Raw genomic sequence first — 25,104 nt, forward strand, 5'->3', positions numbered from 1 at the left:
GAAGATATCTTTATGATGCATATTTATAAGTATGTTTTGCATATGAACAGTGAGATGGTATGTGGGGTCGTTTTTTTTGTAATTTACAGATTAATGTGAATCAAAATGGTAGATATATGAACAAAGTGAAAAGTTGCATGAATAGACTGATTTGTCTTTCTATAGCTAACTTGTTTGTTGCTCAAATTTGTATATACATATACACACTCATATTCACACACACACACGCACGCACGTACACACAGATATACGAGACTATAACAAAAAAAAAAAATTGCTCAATGACTTGGAAACAGTGAAATGTATCAGCCTGAGTTTCCATCCATACGTGCTTCCTCTCTTATCCTATTCAGTCTGGCAGTGTTCATAGTTAAAAGATACATTTACCCTTGTCTTAAGCAGCTGAATGTAGCTTTTGTGAAGCATAAGCTTCTAATGGTGATATTTAGAAAATCCAGCAACACTACATAAACGTCATCAATGTTTCACAACAGTACAATATTTAATGAAGTAGTTCCATTAACCTTAAGAAGTTTGTCTAGTAGCTCCTATCGTGTATAGCTAACAGCTGTGCTATACATACTTTCGTGAAAAAAGATGGAGATATATTGCTTTGTATTCAACTTAATATTTAGAAAAACCATTGCATGCACCTGCCTTCAGATTCAGCTAAAGGGATTGTTTTTGTTTTTGGCCTTGAAATGAACGAGGTATTTTATTTCTGTTTAATTTGGCTCTTTTTGTTTTTTAAGTGAAAACCACTCCACTTAAAAACTTCAAAGATTTTCATACAGAACCATAGTCATATCCATGAACTAACTTCCTTGGAGCATCATTTAGTATAAAGCTGCCTTGTATCAGTCAGACCTTTTCAGAAGGTATTTTTACCAGGCAACCTAAAACCCTTGGGTAATTGAAAATACCATTAGCTTGGGCTACGAGCTCCTTCAGATCAAATGGCAAACCATTGCTAGAGTTAGATTTATACATTGCTTGGAACTTATCAGACAAAACTTCAGAAACAGGCCTGTAGTAATACAGTGTATACAGTGTGTGTGTGTGTGTGTAGTAATGCAGTGAACCCATACATACTAAGCCATTCTAGGTTGCTACTAAGACTTAATACACTACCCTCTTACCAGCTGTCATATACAATTTTTTCATGACTTTTTCAAGACACTCAGTGGCTTGCTTAAGACTTAATACATTGCCTAACCCAAAGCAGCATAAACCAGAATTTAAAACATCTAGCCACAGTTTCAAATTATGATTAATGCTAATAAAACATTATGGTCACTCTGGGGTCATGTAATAGAGTTAAACCTTAGATGAACAATGGGCCCTGTATATATTATTCTGTTAAATAGTTACCGCTGAACTATAAACACAGTGATATATGCTATATTCACCATATTTGGATAAGTCTTCCAGTAAAAACGGGAATCCAAAGTCACTATTATCTTTCTGCAGGTTTTCCAAATATTAAATGCAAGACTAAGGAGAAACTGTAAATTCCTCACCTTTCTAGCAAACAGTGAAGAAGACTGAGTTCTTTCTTAAATGAAGCCTTGCAACATATAAGGAAGGGATGGGTATAACATGAAGCTAACCCTCAGGCAAAAAATATTCTTCCACAGAATTTAATCTTTATAATTCAGTAGAGATAGGCAAGTTTCAAAATTAATTAATTTGGAAATTATCCAAATCCAAATGATCCAAATCATTCTGTCTCCCCCCTACCCCAGAAAATTTCAGGTAATGTTTTCCTCAACCAATCTGAATTTGAAAAATTATTTTCATGTACTCTGATGGTAGTTTTTTAAGCAAGTGGGATTTTTTTTCAGCTTTGCATATAGAAACAGGGGTCCTTCCTTTTTCTCCCAGCAGACAGGATATTTCAAAGCAATCTATTATCTTTACAAACTAAAAACACTGCTGGATCCACATTGGGTCCAGAGGAATAAAAATAGTATATTGCTCAAGGACAGTGCTTCATGTTAAAATTCTCCTGCCCCTCAGTTTTAATTTAATGATAGATAGTTTAAGCAAGCCTCAGCACAGATAATAACTTTTGAACTTTATAGACTGTACTGTTTTGGACTGTAACTGCACATAACATTTTGCTGTGCACCAGTGCTATTCACCATAGCTCGTTATCTGTAGCCATAACTTCATAGGTTTAGCTGAGTATTTGGTCTACTGATTCCTGCTTCTTTCTGCCAGAGGGGAGTCTTATGCTGTTGGCCTTATTGTTAATTTAACATTTTAAATTTCCTTCTATATTTTATGATTAGTATATTATATATTCTGAATAATAGTCCTTATTTGTTGCTGAAAAGTTAAAAGGCATCCCAAAAGGGACATGAATAGCAACTGACAACCACCATCAAAAACATAAAATAACACAGAAGGAAACAACTCACCAATGAACTGTTAGTATTTATTAGAAATAGTGTTCAGTTACCAATCTTACTCCTCATGTGACTTCCATTTCACATTACTGAATTTGCTAATTTGGTAAACGTGAATTTCAAGCTCAATGCAGCTTCTAAATATTGGTTTATATTAATTCTGCTTTCATGCCCTTATTTTGACATTACAGTTAATCTCCATAAAAATGCAGAATAAAAAACAAATGAACAATATGTAATTTAATTTAGCTGAAGGAATGAATATTTACCCAATTAAATCTATTATTTATCATTTGTTTTTCCTAGGAAAGTGTGGAATCCTGTGGAAAGGATGCTTTATGTGGAAAGGATGCCACATAAAATATAATTATGAAAACAAAAACATAATGTAATCATATTCTTCCTGCACTAATTCTATACTGTTTCCATTCATATTTGGGTATTTCACACATTATTAGTATTACCATTACCATTCCTCTCAGTACGGTATTGAACAATATATTTCAATTTATCTAACCAAAAATAAATGTAATTATTTCATATTTTGTAATGTTGCTTCAGCATTAGTAATCTGTCATTTAAACAGCTATTTGTAACAATACTGTTTACATTTTGAATTATGCTTTTTCAGTTATGACCAGCTACAAAAAATAACATTCAAATGATACAAGGAAGGAGAAAAATGAGACAAGGAAGAAAGTGGGACATATGTTTCCAACAAATGCAAAATTTAAGAAAAAAACTATATTTAATAAATTGATTTACTAAGAGTGTCAAAAACATTATAGTTTAACAGTTAAAATAACCAGGTAGTTTCTCTTGTTTTAGTTAGCATTTTTTTTAATTTATTCATTAGGATATAGCATTGGAAGATTATGTTTAAAGCTCACAGTTGGGTTCTTTAATCTTAAAAAGATTAGGAAAGACAATCAAATGAAAAGATCTCCTTCTGTCTCCTATCACTGTTTGAATCTCAATTATAAAGTTAATTTTCAGTACACATTATAAAAACAACACATAGCTATAGGAACATTCTTTGATTTATAACAAAATATTTTTCTTTTGATTGATGGTAAGTCCATTACTCCATACAATTATCAAGTATTCTTAAATGTTGATTTCATGCCAGAACAAGCTAACATTTGCTTATAAGTGCCCAGAAGATAATAGGATTCCTTTTCCAATTTTGTGATGGGAAATGTATATCTTCTAATTAGATCTTTACCTTTCTAAGAATTCTTTAGTAGCAACAAAACCAAAGCAAATGTTCTTCTTTCCATGCCTAAAATTATAAAGACTTAACATTAGGTAATATGAAAGAAATTTACTGTAGTTTTATGTCTGTGTGTGTGTGTGCATGTCTTAACAATCCCCTTTTTAGTCTTAATCATCCCTTAATCCTTAACCCATCTCATCTGCCAAGGGGATTCAGGGGATATCAGGGGATATGACTTTAGGGAAGAAAAGCCACACAGCCCTACAGAAGTCCTACTCCATGTTTATTTCCAGGGCATTCCATGCAAGATAAAACAGAGAAAGATGGCTTCCTCTTGCATGTAAAAAGGAAGTCCATGCTGAGTGCAGTATGAAACCCTCACCATCTTACCCTGAATGAAAATTTGCCTCTGTTCAAGAGATGAGGGTCTGCACCTTCTCTTTCCTCCATGAGAAAATTCTGCATTGGACATGTCAGGTGGCATGCCTATAAGCATGACTCCACCTGGGTTCACACTTGGGCAATTTTCTTTTTGGAAAAGGTGTAGGATAGCCTGCATTACAAGAAGTCAACCTATAGGATACTAGAACAAAACGTTGGTCTATCTCTGTCTTGGTAGCTGGGATACCAGCTGGTCAAGTACTTGTATTTTAAGTTAACATTTGTACTTCTGTATTATTATATTTGATTTCACATTGGTGGTAAAGGAAATGTTGGTAGAGATATTTCTAAAATATTAGTTGGAATTATCTATTTTATTTCAACATTTAGCATTTTTAGTCAATAATACAAAGCAAAATACAACTACGTATAATCAGCTATCATTCTGAAAAACTTAATTTCTTTCAAGACATTAAAAAAATAAGAAATGGAATTTCAGTCATCAGCTTCATTCTTCATAAAATCAGATTTTGCAAATGGTCCTTCCTGTTTTTATCCAGAAGCTCACTTTGAACTAACTTCAATTTTGCTGCATCACAACATCAGATTTATTTGTATTTAATGAATAGCCTAACATACAGTTTAACCAGTAGAAAGTTAAATAATAATAATAATAATAATCCAAGTATTAGTAAACAGATCATAATCATAGTGTAAATGATCCTTTCAAATTTTGGATGTAGGTTAGGAACATTCATGACAAAGTTAAGTAAGTGTGGTTTATACTTTCTTAATTAAAACTTGGTAAGTTCTAACACTCAAATTCAGTTATAATCATGTCTTAATAATAATACATAAGCACATTCCCTCGTTTTATTTTATAATGTTTATTAAAAAGATGAGGAAAATAAAAAATAATAACAGTAAAAGCTAATATCCAGTTGCTCAAATCAAAGAAATCTTTCTTTTTTCCATGTGCCCCAGTTATAATTTATGCTAATCCATAGGTTGTGTGGTAAGAGTCAACCATAGCAATTCTTCATTCTTCCAGGTTTCCCTACCCTTTGTCCTTCCCTCCTATGAGGATGAATTCAGAGGCAATTGCTTCCATTTTGCTTTTGTATGTCCTGAATTCACAAATACTGAATTGACAATTCAGAAATTTAACCACAACAACAATTTATTAATTTTATATGCTGCCCGATTCCAAGCGACTCTGGGTGGTTTACAATTATTAAAATATTTAAAAACAAGGAACAATACAAATTCATTGGGTTTCATTGGGTTTCCAAATTGATCTGTTTCAAATAAACCATAATTAACCTTAACTATAGTTTGTCAGTCTAGAAGTAATGAATATGTGATTAACCAAAAACAGAAATTCAAGGTTGTAATGAATTTTTTTCAGAGTTAGAACTTAAGCTTCAACTTGGCTAATCACAATTAATTTTAATTATAAATTTTATTAGGACCAATTTTCAGTGGTCTCTGACAATACTGTGTCTTGCAAAATTTTATTTTGCTTTGTTTTGTTTTCACAATCCTTCTTTCTCAAAATCATGCAAGTTCCTGATAAGTGAACAGAATGGTATTCTCTAAAAACGCAGTAAAGATAACTAGTGAAGCTTTAAGTGCCAATACATTAATTAAATACTAATCTTAGTGATCTCGCCCTAATTTTTTAAAAGAATCAATGCAATTTTACAGTGCCCTGTGTCTTTATTAGTAGCATATTGTACAAACATCCATACAATTATTTTAATAAGACTTACATAAATATAATTCAGGCTAAATTTCCCCAGGTGGGAAAAAATAGTTACTGCTTGTAAGTATAGTATTTTAGCTCCTTAAAATAATATATAAATAAATAACTTTTACAAAGCTGCACTGGTTGATGAGAAAATGAAAATAAACATCTCTTTTGGAGCAGTATTTACCAAAAAGCACAAATCTAGAGTGTATAGATTTGGAGTGTCACGGTTTGTATTCTCTCTGGATGTAAAATCAATGCCATGATATATCTGCATATTTAACAGCAACTTTCTTTTCTATTTTGGCCTTTGACATATTCCTGTTTTGGACTGATACAATTATTTTTTACCTTGGAATTGGGTGGGGGTGGGGGTGGGAATACCCATTTATCTGTGGGGTATATCACACAAGGCAAATGACATAAATAAAAATGTCTTGCATGCTTTTCATGAAATATCCTAATATTTTTCCTTTTTAAAAAATTAAGTAAGTATCTTGTCATTGGTAATTACCTGTGACAGTGTAGGCTTTGTCACAGTCTACAGACCTGTACTTTTTGCATCAATGTTCCTTATTATACTAATTAAAGTGGAACATTGCGCCCTTGTGAGTCATTAATGGATTTTTATTTCATGAATGACATTTGCAGGAGGTAAAACAGGCAGTTCATATGAAGTCCACAGGCAACTGTGTTAAAATTAGCATCACCATAGCAACAGTCTTCCATCATTAGTATTCAGGGCAGCAGGAAATGTTTTGTTGTGCTTTTGTTTGCAAATAAAAGGTTTTTCTCCTTTTGTACGAGAGGCAAAAAAAAAAAAAACCCTAGCAAAATATGCTTCATTTAAAATTATATGGAAGTTTTGATTTAACCGTTTCTTTTCATTAGCTGCTCGCATATCTGCACTACATTTTGTTATCTCTATAGCTGTGTATATCTAACCTCGTCAGTTGCCTTTATTCATTGTTTGTTTGTGACTCCCCAGCCCAAACTGTTATAAATTCTTGTGCCTGGATGGACCCTTTGGAATCAGTACAGTTGTCTGTTCAGGGACCAAGCATTATCAACTTCATTTATGATCAAACGGGAAGAATTGCTATAACTGTCACACATCTGGAGAAAACTTAATCATTTAATGGTATATGAATTAGTATGTAATTCCGTGATTTATGAGATGGTGTCCTAGGGGACAAAAAAATGGTGAGATCCTCAGATCTGGGTTTGAATAGAGAATTCCGACTGCATCCTACAATTCTTAAAAATAATCAGAATTTGTACTCTGGATTCTTCTTCACACCTCCCTTCTAGCCTGTACAGCTAAAAGTCAGGATTCCTGCTATTAGAAGAAATGGGGAATGCGGTATATCAGATCCCTGATGTCAGGACAAGTGGGATTTAGGCAGGAATCCATCTAGAAGAATACAAGGAAGATCAAAAGCTTCATTTCCAGTTCATGATCCTTTGCTGTGATGCTAAGCACACCCCGAGCTTTCTGCTGATGCATCTTCTCTTCCACTGCAGCGGTGATGAGGACAAACACACACACAAACACGCCTCTCCATCCTCATTTCTGCTTTGCCAGTCTGCAGCTAGCAAAGCAATGGAAGCACCAGGATAACGGAGTAGGCTTGCTGTGCATGTATACACATTAACAACACAAATAGACATGAACCAGCTTGAATTCAGCTGGTTTGTTTGAGGATAAGCAAACAGAATGTTTAGTCTACACCTTCTGAAAACTGCATCAATCGTTTAAAGAAAGGGCGCGTTCTTCTCTTTTTCATGGATGACCTCTGCATGCGTCATTCCATTCAGACACCATTTTATAAGAAACACCATTCTTTCCCACTTAATTAGGATATGCTTCTTAATAGTGTTTGTAATCTTCTTAGTATTTGTAATTTTTCTATTATGCGCATGTGCATGTCCGTGGGGGGGGGGGGGAGGGATGAATCAAATTATTCAAGTCCCCTTTTTCCAGTATTGAATTAATATGATTTAACTGATGAAACTCTGCAGCCTTCCATTGGGAGTATATTGTTATTTGTGCATTCAGCTGCTTATTGAAAGTACAGAGCGAGTGTAGGGAAATTCAAGCAATATGCGGATTTCTTGCCCAAATACTACTACACCATTTGCATAATTAAAAAGAAAGCTTATTTGGTTTATACTGCTTCTGAACTACTGCCTTTTTGCTCTGGGAAACCAAAAGAGAAGATTTGTAGGAAACAAAACATAGTTCTTGATGTCTCCCAAGCTAAGAAGAGCATTGCATGTCTTTCAGTATTATCAGGATCTGAATCAGGCTACCAGAACCAGTTTAGCCAAAATATTTTGTCTTTCTCAATGTTTCCTATTTGGTATACTGCAGAGGAAATACTATTCCCATAGTAATGTTTACTATTTAAAACAACTGATTACTTACTGACTGCTAAATAAAGCTCTTCAGGGCCATGGTTCACCCTTCCTTGTTCTATAGAAAAAGATGCTTGTGAGCAAGTGTTTGAAGGATTGTTAGTGTCTTTTAAATTCTACACATCTAGATTCACTTTTTCATATGCACAGTATATATTTTCTGAATCTTTTCTATGATGATCCTGTATTTTGTGAATAGATTACTTGAGAGAGAAAATACTAGTAAGACCATTTTGTGAATATATCAGTGAATAACTCAGTAGTTTTCAAAACATTTTATTCATTTATTTCACAGTCATTATTTAAGCATTCCTGTAGTTTTCAGAATGGTAGCTATGTTACTACATTGCAACAAAACCAGCAAAGATTCTTACACAATACATGTAGGAAAGCGTGCACCTTATTTTCAAGGTACAGTTCTGCAGGAAAGGATATCCTAGAAACTCTTGGGGTTCATGTTGCTGAAATCAATGAACATATTTTGAACAGCTTTTATTCATGTCTCCAAGATTCAGTCTGTTTTCTCTCTTTCAACTAATTAGATTTGGAGGGGGGCATTTTTCTTTGATAGCAATGAATATATATTTTTTCTTTCATTGGAAGCCTCACCTTTTTTTCAGTCAATTAAGGACAAGGCAACTTAATAGTAAAAATAGTAAATGAAAAAGATCAGCTAGTTGCCTCCTGCCTACAGTTTAGAGCTGCTATTCTGTTTGCATTCTGGACCTCAGGAAAGTATTATTTTCTTGAGCAGTAGCTAGAAGCAGAGTAGAGCTCTGTGGGTAAGCCTAATTCTGATATGTGCATCCTTAGGCACCAGTTATGTCATTCTCTCACAATCCCATAATAGGATATTTATATATTATAAGCCAAGAACACAAAAGTGGAGGTGAAGGAAATTTTGTCTTTTTTTTTTAATGTTTTTACTTTTTAGATGGCTTTGTATCAGCCAGGGAAGAAAAGAAAAGAGTTGATAGTGTTGAAAAATTATTGTGGGCAACTTCCAGTTTAGTTTGTGCCCAGCACTGACTGACTTACCCCTCCCAGTCAGTCTCTGTATCCATATCAAAGCAAACACACACACACATACACACTCAGTTCAGCTAACAAAAACATAGCTTGATTTTTTTTTATTAAATGTCAGCCAAGATCAAAAACAGTTAACTGGCAAAAACTGCAAAAAGCAGGCAAAAGCAAGGAAAGAGAGAAGTTATCATGAGACAAGAATTTATGTTTTTATCTACCAAAAGACATAGAACTTTGCCACCAGAAAAATACTGTGAGTAATTAGCACTGACAGTTCTGGAGGGAGCGGCCTTTGGCTGTTGCACCCTTTATGTACAAGGCAGTCGAATAGAAATGGAAAGGAGGACACAAGGTGAGCTGTCCTCTGTTCTGCACCATTAACAAAACAATTTAGTGGATGAGGATGATATATCCAACATATAGAACCTATTGCTATACTATATGTGTTTAATTCTCTGTACAGAAGCTGAAAATGTAAATCTGCTGCCTATAAACTATGCTGCATGATTTACTTCAGAGTAAACAAACAGAAGGAAGCTGTGTTTAACAGAAAATAAGCACTTCCTTATTTCGAAGGATTTTTCTGTCATTATTGATCTTACTTTATCAAAGGAATGATGATGTAGCCCTTGAAGATTTTCCCTATAAAATATTCTCTGCCTCTCATGTAAAAATAATAAAATGAACCCTACTTAGATGTCTTGTTTGGTTTGGTCAATGCACAGTTGTGTGTTATACATCACATGAAAATAATCACATCTCTATTTCTTTCTGAAATGTTGGCTTCTATGTCAATTCTGAGTTAAATACACCTGCCTGAATTTTTCTGGACTTGGAAGCCAAAAATGGTCTGTCACAGACTTAGAGTCACCAAGAGTCCCAGGACTATGAGGTAGGCTGGAAATCAGAAACATCCCATAAAAGGCAATAGCAAACCACTTCTTATTGTTGTCCAGAAGTTGCATGGGCATGCTGACACAGTCAGAACAGAAATCAAAATCAATTTCAAGATGTCTTCATCTTGCCTTCTTTTATAAGAGCGTTTGTAATAAATCATGCTTTTGTGCTTCCATGTTCATCTTCTCTCCAAACAAAGAGTTTTGGAGAATCCATCCAAAGTGTAGTGAAAACATTAGTTTGGTAATTGGTTTTATCTTTTTGGCGAAAGGTCATAGAATTAACATTGTATTGATTAATGACTGAAGAATATTAAACTAGAATCCCTCAGTCTATAAAGTGCAAGAAAAAGTTTCACAGTTAGCAGGGGTGGGTGGCAGAGGATGCTAAACTGTCCAAGGAGCATTTGTACATTCATCTTCAAGTAGGAGGTATCAGCAACAAAATTAATTCAGTTCCTTATTTCCAAAAAAATGTGAACTATTTAAAGAACAGGGTTTGCACATTGTGTTACGTGATAATATGGTTTCTTATTAGTCTTAGCACAGATGAACCCAGTGATTGTGTTTTATAAGTCACAGTCAGTGGTTCAATGTAATGTACAAACCACTTATGGTTTATTCAAGAAACCATATTCAGACTATGGTTTAATATGATTTATGAACCATTTCAATAATAAATTCTTCCATATTTTTATTTTATTGCTTTTACTGATATTATTATACTCTAATTTGTTATTGCTCCTAAAAAGACTATTTTGATAATTAATTAATTAATTAATTAATTAAACTACTTGTTTAAAAGATGATTTAACAGCTGGCATTTATTGTGCTTTTCATTGTTTCTTTAAAAACTGATTCACAAGCATATAATTGAACATGTGTTTAACTTTTTATTTATTGGAGGTAAACAAACTCTTGCTTCCCTCAGGCCACACCTCTTGCTTCTGTTTACATATAATGAAGCCTGGAATGTAGCATCCTTCATACTGTGACATGGCTGATTTTCAAAGTTTGATAACTGTATCTATATCATCATGACCTTCATTAATTCTACATGCTAGGCATACAAACTTTTACACTTTTTGTTTTTCAATAAACAGCCTAAGCATCAGTTGTGCATACTACACTCTGAAGCTAGGGGAAAGCAAAGGTTTAAGATTATAGGTTCCACAGTCTTTCATTGACCATTCTTACTGGAATAGAGGGAAGTTGGTCTACAATAGGAAAGATTATGATGTCTTCTGTAAGCAGCTCATAAAAATAATATGCCCCAGTACTTTTTTTTGAAAGATTTTGATATTATAATGGTTATTGAAATTGTATCCTATAACATTAATAGGGATGAACTAGAAATTTCTGTATAGGTAGCCCCCAGTTTAAGAATGAGTTTCGTTCCCAAGGTCTGTCCTTAAATCAAACTTGTATAATACTGTGTAAGTAGTATTGTGCAATTAACTCAAACCACTGTGTATTTAACTTAAATCATTGTGTATTTAACTCAAATTTTGCTACAATAGGCTCCGTTCTTAACCCAGGGACTACCTGTATATCATTGTCAAGCCTTTATTAAGTATACATGGAGAAATTGCTCCTCATACTTCAGCATATCATCCTAGGGCCAGTCCAGAAGATGGGGAAAATGTAATTTAGGATAATAACACACATTGCAGTTTCAACTCTAATTATACCAGTTTCTTGACAAAGGACACACTGGCATACTTGAAATGTTTTTCAAAAACATGGATTCGAAAACTGCAATATTATTTTATTTTATTTATTTTTAAAAATATTTATATGGCCACCCAACTTGCAATAACTCCAGGTATCTTACATATGGTGAAAAGCATAAAAACAAAGACACCAAAAATAAAACATGGAACCTCCCAATATAATAATCAAGGTCAATCATAGCATATTCAAGATATTTCATTTCTAGATGGGTTCATCCAACACTAGGGCCCAGTGCCCAGGGGAAAAAACAGGCTTTCAGGACCTTATAGAAAGCCAACAGAGTTGGATCTATCCAACTTGGAAGGAATGTTGTTGAATGCTGCAATCAAACTTTAGCTATAATTGTGGCTGGAATATATAGGATACTTTTTGATCAATAAAAAGTTTGTATGTTCAGAGCTGAATTCTGAGCATTTTGCAAAAGATAAGTTTTCTGGCATGAAAAACAAAACCCAGATATTTGAATACTTTAATCTGTTCTAATTTGTGCCCTATATCAGATAGGATAGCTCAGCTTGTTAATTATCTGTAAGTGTGTATTTCAGTGATCACAATGAAGTGACCCCTCTGATTTCCACTGATTGCCTATTCAACAATGTTCTCAGGTCTGCATCTGAGGAAATCTGTGTTCTTAATTATCATGCTGTATTTGTGTATGTGTGTGTAACATTTTAAGTGGATTCTTTTCTACTTGGAGACAGACCATTGCAGACCAGAAAATTCCAAGATTGTTTAATTTACAAAGAACGGACATGCATGTAGAAGATGGGTTACAAAAAAAGTTTTGAATGTCTAAAGCAGTGTTGTCCAAACTTGGCCACTTTAAGATGAGTGGACTTCAACTCCCAGAATTCTGGGAGTTGAAGTCCACTCATCTTAAAGTGGCCAAGTTTGGACAACACTGGTCTAAAGGAATAAAATGTGTGGCTTTGAAAATTATGACATTTCTTTGCATTTATCAACAACTATCTCTTTTCTCAATAAGATTAAAATCCTAAGTACAGAAAATGTTTTGCCATTCATAGGAGGGCAAACAGGACTAAGAAAATGTGAATAAAAGCAGGCATGGATATATTTTTCAAGCTCTTTGTAAATATTCTTACACTAAATTGAAATATGACCAGAATAACTAAATAAAAAGTTCAGCTCATGAGTGACACTGAAAGTTATTTCTGTCTTAATGAATCATTCATGTATTGATTAAATTTCCATTGGAGTAGATATAAATGTGTATCTGCAAAGCAGTACCAGGCAAGTTTTTCTTCTTTTTTTAAAAAAGACTGTCTCAAAGTAATTTTACAATTTCTGCTACCAGAGTAGATGTGGTTTTTAACATTTTTTTTAAAAGAATTAACCCATAGACAATTAATTTTCATAGTCCAACTCATGGACAGGATAACAATTTACATCAGCTGTTGATGCAGATTAAGAATGGGATGAGGCTAGTACTAAAATTCAGCTTTGTATGGTGAAGTTGTCAGCTTGCCCTAAAAACTGTTCTCAGCAGGACTCAGTTTTTATTTTTTCTATCATATAACTTTGCAGTATTCCTTATTATTCACGAAAATGGCAGTTATCATTCTTATAGTACCTCTCTTTCTGATTTCAATAAACTCCATAAATCAGCAAGATATTTAAGTATGTTCTTGGCATCGACTTAAAAGAAAGCGCTCCGAACAAAAATAATGAATGTACTTCAGAACTGATTTGGAACATAAAGAGAAAGCAGGTCTAAAGAGCCTGAGTCTAAAAGACAAAATACTTGTTCTTTCTGTGAACTGCAGCAACACTGCAGTCTTGCTCTGCTAAATGCTGTGGATATATTTGCTCCTTTACAGCTGTCTGCTCTGAGATTTAAACCATGTCCAGTCTTTTGAAAAAATCAGGAATGACCAGAAGTCCTCTCTTTGGAAATACATTTAAAATCAATGTGCCAAATCACTGGAACCCACTAGAATAAAAGAGCAGAGATCCTTGCCCCTGCCAAGAATCCCATCCTCCTTAACTACGAATGAGACCTAGGAATAGCATTAAGAAGTTGATAGGTGCTGTCATAAAATGGACAAAACAGCCTCACCAAAGCCCCATCAATCATATCCAAAAGAGAGCACAAAGAAAGGTTAAAGCAAAAACAAAACAAGAACAGAACAGAACAGATCAAATTGTCCTCCCATAAACTAAAAGACAACCAAACAACAAAAAGCAACAGTGTTTCTTCCTGAGAGATAATGATACAGAATGATGTATTCTGATTTATCTCTGTATCAGGAAGGGTTAAGATAAGTGGGAAAGAGTATTTGACTAGTCAAAGACAATGAAAATATTATTTGGTCACATTCTGAGTTACCACCACTGCAATTCTGTTGCCCTTACACTCATCTAGGAGTAAGCCTCACTAAATTCAGTAGTATCTATTTCTGATAACAGCATACTGATAGGATAGTGATATAAAGGCCTTATCTTTTAGTCCCTTCTGGACTTCTCTGAGTTGTTGGAACTAGTGCTGGATCCTAGGAGATGTCATAGTGGCTTACTTATATAGGCAGAGAAAATGGAAGCAGAATTTTATACAAAGAAAAAAAAAATTGGCAAACACTTCTATGCTGCCATTTATGGCTATACTTTGCATGGAAAAATACAGGTAGTCCTTGGTTAACAATGGTAAGTGGGACTGGGAACTCCATCAGTAAGTAACATGGTCGTAAAGTGCAACGTCATGTGACCACACCAATTTACGATGGCAGTTGCAGCAGTTCATTGTGGTCATTAAGCAAATTCTGCATGGTCATTAAGCGCAATGTCACATGATCACCATTTGCAACTTCCTGCCAGCTTCCCCACTGACTTTGCTTGTCAGAAGCCAGCAGTGAAGGTTGCAAATGGTAGTCATGTGACCGTGGGATGCTGTAACCCTTGTAATTGCAAGCTGGATGCAAGCACCCAGATTGCAATCACATGACAATGGGGATGCTGTGATGGCCGCAACTTTGAGGACCAGCCATAAGTCTCCTCGTTCAGTGCCGTCATAATTCTGAACAGTCATTGAACAAATAATGGTTAACCAAGGACTACCTGTATGTGCACAGGTATGCTCCTGTAGTCAATGAAATATTGTATTGGAATGTTCTTTAAGTTCTAGAATCAAGTAAATAGGCTATAAGATGCTGCAACAAACAGACTCAGAAACAGCAGCCAGAAAATACATTCATTTTAATTTGAACATTATGCTTTTATTGGTATCAATCTATCATGGATGTTTTCAAGGAGTGTCCTAATAATCCCTAATTTTTTCACCTATTTTTCTTTTATCTACTTATTTCTTTTCTTTCTTATGTTAAAACCCTGAAGGCCTCTTCCATCTTTTGCAGCTACTGTATTCCTATTTTCCTTTAACTTTTTTTTTAAAACTAATGAAAAGAAATAAGAAAAGAATAAGAAACAAAGGAGGGTTATAAACAGAAGACTTCATCATTTGGACCAAGTTAAATTCTGTTGTAAGGCAGAATGGTTGAGTGGTAAAAATTTCATATGGAAACCCATCTGCTCTCTTAGTCTTATGCATGGCTGTGCAACCTGTGGTTCTGCAGGTATTGATGAGCTACAAGGAATTGATGAGTTAAATTGTAAATTTACTTTTTTTTTTTTTTAGGAAATGTCAAAAGCAACTACAGGTAGTCCCTGGGTTAAGAACTCCTGGATAACAGATGACCCATAGTTAAGAATGGAGCCTATTGTAGCAAAATTCGAGTTAAATACAAAATGATTCGAGTTAAATACGCAATGGTTTGATTTCATTACACAATACTATTTATATGGTGTTATACAATAATACTGTTCCGGCTTATGTACAAAATCATCTTAAGGACAGACCTTGGGAACAGAACTCACTCATAAACTGGGGACTAGCTGTATTTTACTCCTACATGTTTTTTAGGCTCTCACTTCACTAAGTAAATCCTTTTGTCTTGTATTCAGTATAAAACTTCAGAGACTTCAATGGAACATAACAGGTCAAGGATCCTATGTATCATCCAAAGCATCAACTAAGATCAGGTACTGAAAGATTAAAGTTGACCTCAGCTCTTGATGGCTGCATCCAAGCAGTTTGATTGGTAGTGTGGCTTGGCCTTGCCTTCTTCTAGAATGTTTTTCAATTTCTCAGTACAGCCAGGACACTACTAAGGTTCTGACCCAAGTATTACCCAGGGCATTAAACTAAGATTAGACAGGCTATCATTAGACAGGCATCCCAGAAGGCGCATAAACTACACTCAGATCCTAAACCCTATCCCATACAAGAATTCCTACTTTCTGTCTACTTCTCTGGGAAAGCAAAAGCTACACAGATATCAAGATACAGAACAAAACGCTAATTTATTAGAAATGATTTATTTGACAAAAGAATTTGTGAGATTTTATACGAAATCTACTTCTTAAATAAGTGGGAAATACTGAATATGTTATTCTATATGGATTAATTTTATTTATTGCTTTGCTGAATTATCTGTCATCATTCCTATTCAGATATTAATTACAAAATAGTAGAGCAATACGTATATCGTTTTAGAATAGTTTTGTCAGTATAAAAGAGATAGCATACAAGAAAAGCTTAGTTTAGGCATTTTTATAGATTTGGTTTCCTATTCTGAAATTCTGAAGCCAGCCAAAAATAATCAGTTTCCATTTCCCCAACATATGAAAAAGAAAACATGGGTGTTGAGCAGCTAATGTTTTGATCTGGAGATCAGACAGTTAATTTGCTTTGAATTGTGAAATGTTTCAGATTTTCCTCTTCAGTATTTTTTAAAAGGTGGTGTGTGGGTGTAGGAAAAAAGAAAGCCAAGAGAATGGATACACTAATTGGGGTTTCCACCTGCTGTGAGTCTAATTGAATACAATGCCTTTTTTGTTACTGAAGGAGAAAGAAGATTATGCAAAGTGTCAAAATCTCAGACTGTTTTTATATATACTTCATTCCTTAGTACAGTGCATGGGGAAAGAACACAGAATTATTTTAAAGAGAACTTCCATCTATAGTTAAGGTGGAATTGGAACTAAAGCTAATATTGAAAATTGACTCCTGATTATGTTTTTTTGGAGCAAACTCTTGGGTTTGGTTAGCTCAGGCAGGATCTGCTTCTGAAAATTTTAGGAATTAACATTTTATTTCTTTGTTTATTTATTTTAATTTAGAGGGGTGGCATGTAAATTTAATAATTAAAAAAAAATTCATATAGTCCACTCAGCATGTGATGTGATGCGGCTAACATTAAGCATAAAATTTATCCTTAACAAAGAAATTAGAAGCTATTTGAAGGTGTATAAATAGGCTTTAAAAAGTGGAAAGGTCACTGATATTTCTTCTTCTAAAATTAATGATACAACTGGATAATGGCAAGTATTGTGTGATAAAAGTTATATATTAATCCTTTACAGCTAATTATTTTTTAATATGGATAATGAATTCATTATTGTTCTGCTATTATTATTCTGCTATTATTCACTTTTGGCAAATACTAGCCTGTCAATCACAGGATAGTATGCTTAAGTGACACATACCTGCAAATACATAGGGAGTATATTTTCCTGCTATGTTTATAGCAACTTAAGCTATTGATTGCCTTTAGAGGAAATCTGGACCTTATATTTGATTGGCATAGTTAACAGAACAGATGGAAATCAAGATTTCTCCAGTGATCTCTAACAATTAAATTAAAACAAATATCAATTGGTGAGGCCTGTCTAGTCCTTGACACTGTTCACCTGGCTTGATCACCTGGAATGTGTATCCAATAACTTGAATTTATCTACTGATATCACATTACTGAAAAAGGGAAGGAGTTCGGTGCAGCCAAATACTGGCCTACCGGCTTGTTGAGTAAAAGCCAAAATTTGCTAATCTACAACTTCGTTATACAGATGTATAATTTTGTATAACTTCATAAGCAATTCAGTTTGAACAAGAAGGAAGCAGTGGTTACTTTTGTGTAACAAGGTAATGCATCTATGAAGGAATCAGGTTGCATGTATACATGTTTCCTGTTTGTATACACATGTCTGTGAGGGTTTTATCAGGATGGGTGCATGCCTGTTTCCTGTGTATTGTGGGTGGACATAAATTGCATCTGCGTATGTGTGCATAGGGAAGCACAGAGTGGGTCACATAGGCACCATCTGAGTCACATGATCATGGGGGGTTAAGAATGGCATAGCTGGCAGTATCTTGAATCACTGCTCAACTGCCTCTCTTATAGCAAGGCATGGCGGAATTTTATCTGGAATGTTTTTCTCCATAGCCCTTGGCCAAATCCTGCCCATTTTTTAATTCAATCTTTCCTTTGCCAGCTTCTTTGCCAAATCAAATTGGGTCCTGTTTTCAGAAAGCTATTCACCAACTGTCCCAAGCTGCTTTACACTTTCCAATAATTGTTTGGCTTGAAAAGAATAAAAACGGGTAACCCAATTACCCATAATGATACTCCATATTTAGGCTGATACATTTGAACTGCTGTGTATTCTGACCTTAAACGTATGCTACAATTTTCTCTATTATTTGCTTTCATTAATGCATACAGATAAAACTAGACCCATTACTCCCCCCTTTCTTTTCCACCATGAGATTTTAGATAATATCTGTACTTGCAGATTTACACTGTGCCAATTCTGATCCAATGTTCATTCTGCACTGGATACAAGGTAAAACATTAACAGCACTGAAGAGGTGATTCTGCCCCGCACCACACCTTTTCCATCAGGCTTACAGGCAGCTGCTGAGGATAATGGAAGGACCATCTACCTTCTTACCAGCAGCTAGATTCAGCTGCTTCTATCTTGGAATAGAGGAATTCTATTCTAGAGGAATACTGAAGGAATGGAGAGCACCCCTGAATCTTCTCTAATATTAGCAGATGTTCCAAACAAACAACTCAGTTTGTTCAAACACACCCTTGTGTTGTACCTACTTCTTTACTGCACCAGTGTTTTATGTATTTATTAATTAAAAATTTTAAGTAGGGTTTCAGGCTGCCATCCTGCATCTGGCCTGAGACCAATTAAAATCAGTAGTACTGACTTCGGAGTAGACGCCTACTGAATCGCTGACTCTGCAAGAGGGACAGAGAAGTTGTGCCATTAGACCTCCTTAAGAGGTTAAATCATTAAACTAACCATGTGTAAATATTAACTAAGTGTAAATATGGAAAGGGAAGGAAAGAGGTAGAGGAAGCGAACTGATCGGATCGGGGGATGGAGGAAATTAGTGAGACCAGTTAGGGAGTTACTGGTTTATCACAGACGATCTTCAGTAACGTTCATCATGGAGGACAGGTTGCATCTCATTGAGCGGAACTAGTTGGAAATAATCAGGTCCGAAACAAACTTTCTTTACAATCTTTACCAGTTCCACCTTTTTTCTATGTCTCCTGAAAAGGCCAGAAAATAAACAGCTTATCCAGTTTAAATGCAAATTCCATCAGTGTTCCCAGGCCCCACCCTTTCAAACGTTTTAGGAAGACTCGGCCTTTGTGGACATAAATGACTGATGGCTCCGTAAGCCGACTGGCCAATTCTGCCCATCCTGAGCGCTCTGCCAAGCCGGCTGGCTCAGGATTCCAGGTTCTACCTTAAATACGCTCCCCCCGCCCCCGTGCGCTGTTTTTGTTCGCAACCGCGCCGTCTCTTCGGAGCTCTTCAATTGTTGTTTGCAGGTTCAATAGGTGGAGCCGAAGCAGCGCGGGCTCCGCCTCGTCTAGCCCTGCAGCTTCCCCCTCCTCTCCCGCTGCTGGCCCGCGCTTGCCGCCCTCGCCGCAGTGCTAGTCGCTGTTCGGCGCCGCGGCGGGCTACTTTGCGTTGGGTTGCGAAAAGCGCGCCCGCAGGGAACCTCCGCCGCATTTTCCTCTTCCTCGCTTTGGAGTCGCTGAATAAAAGATAAAAGGCGATGAGAGAACAGCCCGAAGGGTAAGTTTCATGTTTATATTTCCTCAATAAGTAAATAAATAACCCGTTCAGTGGTGAAAGTCACGAGCCAAGCGAGGTAGTTAAAGATGCATTAAACTTCTGGCCACATCTTTACATGGGGAATTTGATTTTCAGCTTGGGAGTCCTCCCTGCCAGGGAAGGAGGACTCCCAATCTTTTCTTTGATTCTTAGTGCAGGTGTTCTTACTGACTGGCACACGCCTAGATTAACCCTTTCATTTACGGCTGCGGACCCCAGAGATTAAAGGTTTCTCCCCAATGCAAGAACACCAGGTTGTTGTTTTTTTAAGGTTGCTTATCCTGTCCGTGTATATATATAAAATAGTTTTCCCGACCCCAAACCGAATTCTTCTTACATTTCTGCCGTTCTGTGGATTTTGTTTTCTTAAAAAGCCTTAGATTTTCTAACCTTGCCATTTCAAACTGCCCTTTCCAATCGTGTTGTATGCGTTTTGTATCTTCATGCATAAGATAGCCCCCGCCCCCACCTCCGGGGAATCATCCGATTCAGCCTCATTTGTGCAAAGACCCTGGAGAAGAAACCATAGTATGCCTTTCATTCACTATGCTGAAAGGTCAAATTTCTGCTTGATTTCTTCTGGGAATTGGAACTGACATTTAATTCAGTGCATTCTTTCTCCGCAATGTGCTTTCCTTGTCTTGATAAATGTGGTCTAGTTAGAACATGCTGGCTGTATAGGAATGAATGAAACAATGCAGGTTGGAAGCAGCTGAGCAGGAAGTTGGAAGGAGGGAAGCAAGATGGTATCAGATGTTTGTGAAATGTACACTGGAGAAAGCAGTTGGCCTCAAAAAGGAAAACTTTAGCAGCCAAATAAGATAATTGTTTTTTAGATATATCTTGAAAATTGTTTATTGGCACTCATTTTTCAGAGGATGGGGACAAAGTGTCAATACCATTTGTGCATGTATTATTTTTCTGTAAATATTCTTGTTTTATTAAAAAAAAACTACAATGGGAGAGCAGAGAAAATAAAGAATTAGAACTGTATATATTATATTGAGTCAAATACATTTCATATTGTATGAATATTTTCCATATATGTTTTGTGCATTTCAAAGTCCAGGCTATTTTGTAGGAGACAATGGTTTAATGTAGTACAGCCAACTATTTTTAAATGTTTCTTGGGAAAAGAACCCTCACTTTTTAATGTATTTACTTCTGAAAGCAAAAAATATTTTACATTGGACATGCAAGATTAAGACTTGAGGCTGTTCATTATAAGCCGCTTGGCCCATTCTCACGAAGAAGTGGTTGCAGACATCATTGTTTCATTCTGAATTTGACAAAACCTTGCAGTGAAATTGCTTTGGCAGAAGTGGAGTGAATAAGCTTTGAAAAGCAAATAGATCAGTGGGCAAGTAACAACAGCTGGAGGTATTGGCTCCCAGCTACTCTGAGTGCCTAAAATAAAATATTACATGTCAAAAGAAAGGCAGAAATAATTACCATATTATACTCAGCAGCTAACAGTTGCTCCCCTCTGCTTCTACTTGATATTAGTGTAAAAACTTTTAAAATGTATTCCTATCTGTTATTGGAATTCTGAAAATCCTAGACAAAACGTGCTCCAAGGATTAAAATGAAATAATTTCCGCATGTGGGTAGGCAGTCCTCTTTAAGTGTGAGAAGCTGCTGCTTTCTCCATTACTATTCCCTCATTTTCTCCAGATAATACTGTAGAATATATAGAAAAGCCGATTTTCAGTTTCTGCCTCCAGAATAAACTATTAAGGTCTCTTCAGTAGAGGCTTCCTTATTATGTTGGATGCCACCCTTCACTCTAGTTTTCTGTTCACTCATGCCTTTAAATTCTATATACAGATATCTCAATTTTATTTTTTTAATTCATTTTGGGATGGTGTGAATTTTATGTTGTTGCATAATTTATGTTGTTTTTGACTGTGAAGGACTCATTTTTAATTTTTTTTTCTGTTTATTGTAGAACTGTCCACAGAACGTGGTCCTCTTTATAATAAGTAATATAAGTTCCTACTTAATTTACAGCAGTGATAACATACCATATTGAAAATCAAAAACAGTTGTAACAGCTCTACAATTTAAATCACTCTAATTGTGCAGTATAAAATTATGCCTTAATTTTTAATTATTATTAGATAGGTGTCATTGATTCCCTGTTGCCATCTGACAGTATTTTGTTATTTTTCAGTTATGTGTACTGAATATATAGTGTACTTTTATCATATGGATTGGGAGAGTAGGACACAATTTACTCAAAGGCTATGGCAAACAAAATACAATTTACAAGGTGAATTTGTCATGGCTTACTCACTTTTCATCTTTCATTTTCAGCTTCTTAGGGGAAACACATAATGTATGAGTGTGTTTGTGTGTATATACAAACACGCATACAGTGGTAGTAACACAATAAAAATTTTCATATATGGATTACATTGAAGAATATAGTTTAAAAATGTAGTTAAAGATTTGAATGGAAAAGTTCTGATGTAAATTTTTATTGTGTTACTACCAATGTATTTTAAAGTCAAATTGTAATAAAGAATGCGTAGTAAAGAAAACTAAATTGGAAAGGTTTAGTAATGAATTCCATTAAAAATAAAGCAATGCTAAGAATATATTTAATATTCTCATAAAATAAAATGTTTAATTTGAAAAGACCTATGCATAATTTTTCTACAAAAATCATTACTTATCTACTTTGGCACAGTCCTATTTTGTTTGTTTTAAATCATGCCTTTATCAGCTGAAATAAGGTCATTTTGCAGAGAGGATATTCTGGGTGCCAATGAAATTTAAACTGATAAATCTCCTGGATATTTGATCATAAATTAAATTATGTTATATAAATGTATTACATTCAGCATTTAGAATTACAATGTACCTCTGGTATAGATGAACATTCATTCAATCATGTTATACTTCTAGTTATAGATATGCATTCTTTAACCAGATACCTGAAAATAACATTAAAGTGGTTCATTATGGATGATGCTCTGTGAAAATACGTTTTTCTATAATTTTATATATGGAAAACCTGATAAAATTTTCGATAGTCAAGATGGCCAACTGGTAATCTGGGATGAAAGAGGGATCTCAATATTTTGGCTATCACTTTATATGCTATATGTCAGCAGTTACCCAGATTGTTTCATCTGCAAGTGAAAAAAGATGTTCTTCCTTTTCATTTTAGTGTTTTGGCTAGTTGCAGAAAACTGTAACAGTATGTTCTTTTTCCTAAATCATTTGTGTATGGCGCTACCACTAAACTGTGTTAAACTAAGACAAAAAGAAGCATTTTGTTGCTATTGGGTAAAGGGAAAGATGTGATCTGAATATACAGTACATCAAGTGTTACATTTTGGAGTTCTCAGTTTGCTTCAGAAAACTGGAGCAAGAATAATTTTAGCCAAACCTTTCTTGTGCCTTTCTTGCTTTTTCAAAAACATGGGAGACCTCCCATATTCTATCAATAAGTCAGTATTCTGTTTGTATGGCACTGATCTTCCCACTTTACCTATCTGCATCTAACAGGAGGAAGGGGTATTGTGCAACTCATTCAGTAGAATGCAGATACATTTATTACTATCAGAAATCCTAGTAACTCAGTAACTGTTTTGTTGATAGATTTAGTTTTAGAATGCTTAAGAATGCTAGTTTCTTCCATTTGTAAGAAATAAGGTGGTGAAAATGGTTCGGATAGCGTATCTCTTTCACACACTGTCATAATCAGACATTGTCGGCCTTTCAAGTTAGACCAGACTAGGGAACCAAAGTCATGCATGCTAATACTACTTTTATTATAAAGGTATAGTAACAGAATCTTAAGTATGAATGCGCTTCCCTCTCCCCCTTTATCTTCGTGAGAACTTGGCGGGGGTCTTTTCTGGGATGCTTTCTCAGGTTACACTTCTGGCCCAGACTCAGATTTCTTTTATCTGACCATTGTCTTGGTTGCTGCTCTTCCTTCTGTTCCTCAAGATTATTTCTTCTGTCCATTACAGATGTTCTCTAAAGGAAGCAAAACTTCCTCTGGGAGCAAATGAAAGTAAAGCTACGTATTCCTCCTTGACAATTTTAATGGTAGTTTGGAAAAGCCTTTAATACTTCATCCCTTGCACTTCTACCAGTCTTGATCCTTACAGCTTTCCTTCCTTTAAAGAAGGAAGAGGTTTTCAGCTACCTTACATGGATAGCATATTTAGCTTGTAATTTGAGGTTGTATTATATAATGATTAATTCACACCAGACATTTATCCAGAGAGAGTGACTTGGTGTACCATTTACTTCCAGTATTTGTGACCTGCGTGTGAATGTTGGATGTATATTAATGGATTCCAGATACATGACATCCTGGAAGTTCTCGTAGGTAGATCACAGTCTTGCCACATGTATATTTTTTTGATTAATTTCCTAGGCAAATAATGATAAGCCCTACTATATATCCAATATGCTTGAGGCGATGGATGGATGGACTCCCTTTTTCTTCAGTCAGTCTTAAAGAAACATAGTGTGGTATGCCTCAGCCTAATAGAAGAACAATGGAATAAAGCTTGATATTTGTTCCACAGTACGTGCTACAGTAGGCGCACAGTAATCTTTGATATTTCAGACCTTACTGAATGTATGTATCGGTAGTCCTCAGTTAACAATGGTAATTGGAACTGGAATTTCTGTCACTAAGTGATGTGGTCATAAAGCACATTGTCAGTTGAGCACATTGCTTAACAATGGCAATCTCAGCAGTTCCTGTGGCTGTAGTTAACCAAGTCCCACCAGCCCTTAGGCGAGGGCCCACCCCCATCCAAGCCATTCCCAGCTTGGTCCCTCCCGGCCCTGAGCCTCGGTAAGGTAAGGGACTGCCTCCTCTTGAACTCCCCCCACCTGCCCTTTTGGCCACCAAATCCACTATACCACGCATCACTGTACTGACTAGGGCCTTCTTTCGTGCCACTTTCTTTTGCTTCAGTGCAGCCAGGGCTTCTCTTGTGCCCTGCCCATGGCCTCTGTTCACATGCCAGCCAGAGCCTCCTTTAATGCTCCTCCCAGGACCTCCATTCGCACCCCACCCAGAGTCATAAATGTGGGTAGTCCCAAGTGGGCCTGAATCTTGTTCACAGAGGATGGTGCAACAGCTGGAACTTTGAGACCGGTCGTAAGTCACTTCATTCAGCACTACCATATTTGAATGGTTTGTACAGGTAGTCTCTGCTTACTGATCACTCATTCAGTGTCCATTCAAAGTTGCGATAGCGCTGGACTTATGACTGGTCCTTGACGTTCCAGCTTTCGCAG

The 25,104-nt window shown here is 35.6% G+C and overlaps 1 protein-coding gene across 19 annotated transcripts in view; it reads left to right on the forward strand.

The window, feature by feature from the left end:
- The window catches only part of DMD (dystrophin), an 886,326-nt gene that overhangs the window by 797,516 nt on the left and 63,706 nt on the right, over positions 1–25,104 (forward strand). For 11 of the 19 annotated variants that reach the window (XM_088144802.1, XM_088144790.1, XM_088144792.1 and 8 more), the window contains one exon: positions 15,808–15,885. The exons of 7 other annotated variants lie outside the window; for them this stretch is intronic. In XM_088144802.1, coding sequence (XP_088000928.1) covers positions 15,808–15,885 — 78 coding nt within the window. Of the gene's footprint in view, positions 1–15,807; positions 15,886–19,633; positions 19,789–25,104 lie in introns of those variants that run through there. One more of the 19 variants, XM_007430471.4, reaches the window with a different exon arrangement.

Source organism: Python bivittatus, unplaced genomic scaffold (assembly GCF_059951505.1).
Source record: "Python bivittatus isolate LINGU-HERP-01145 unplaced genomic scaffold, Pbiv_v1 ctg000350_np1212, whole genome shotgun sequence".
Classification (NCBI taxonomy): Eukaryota; Metazoa; Chordata; class Lepidosauria; order Squamata; family Pythonidae; genus Python; species Python bivittatus.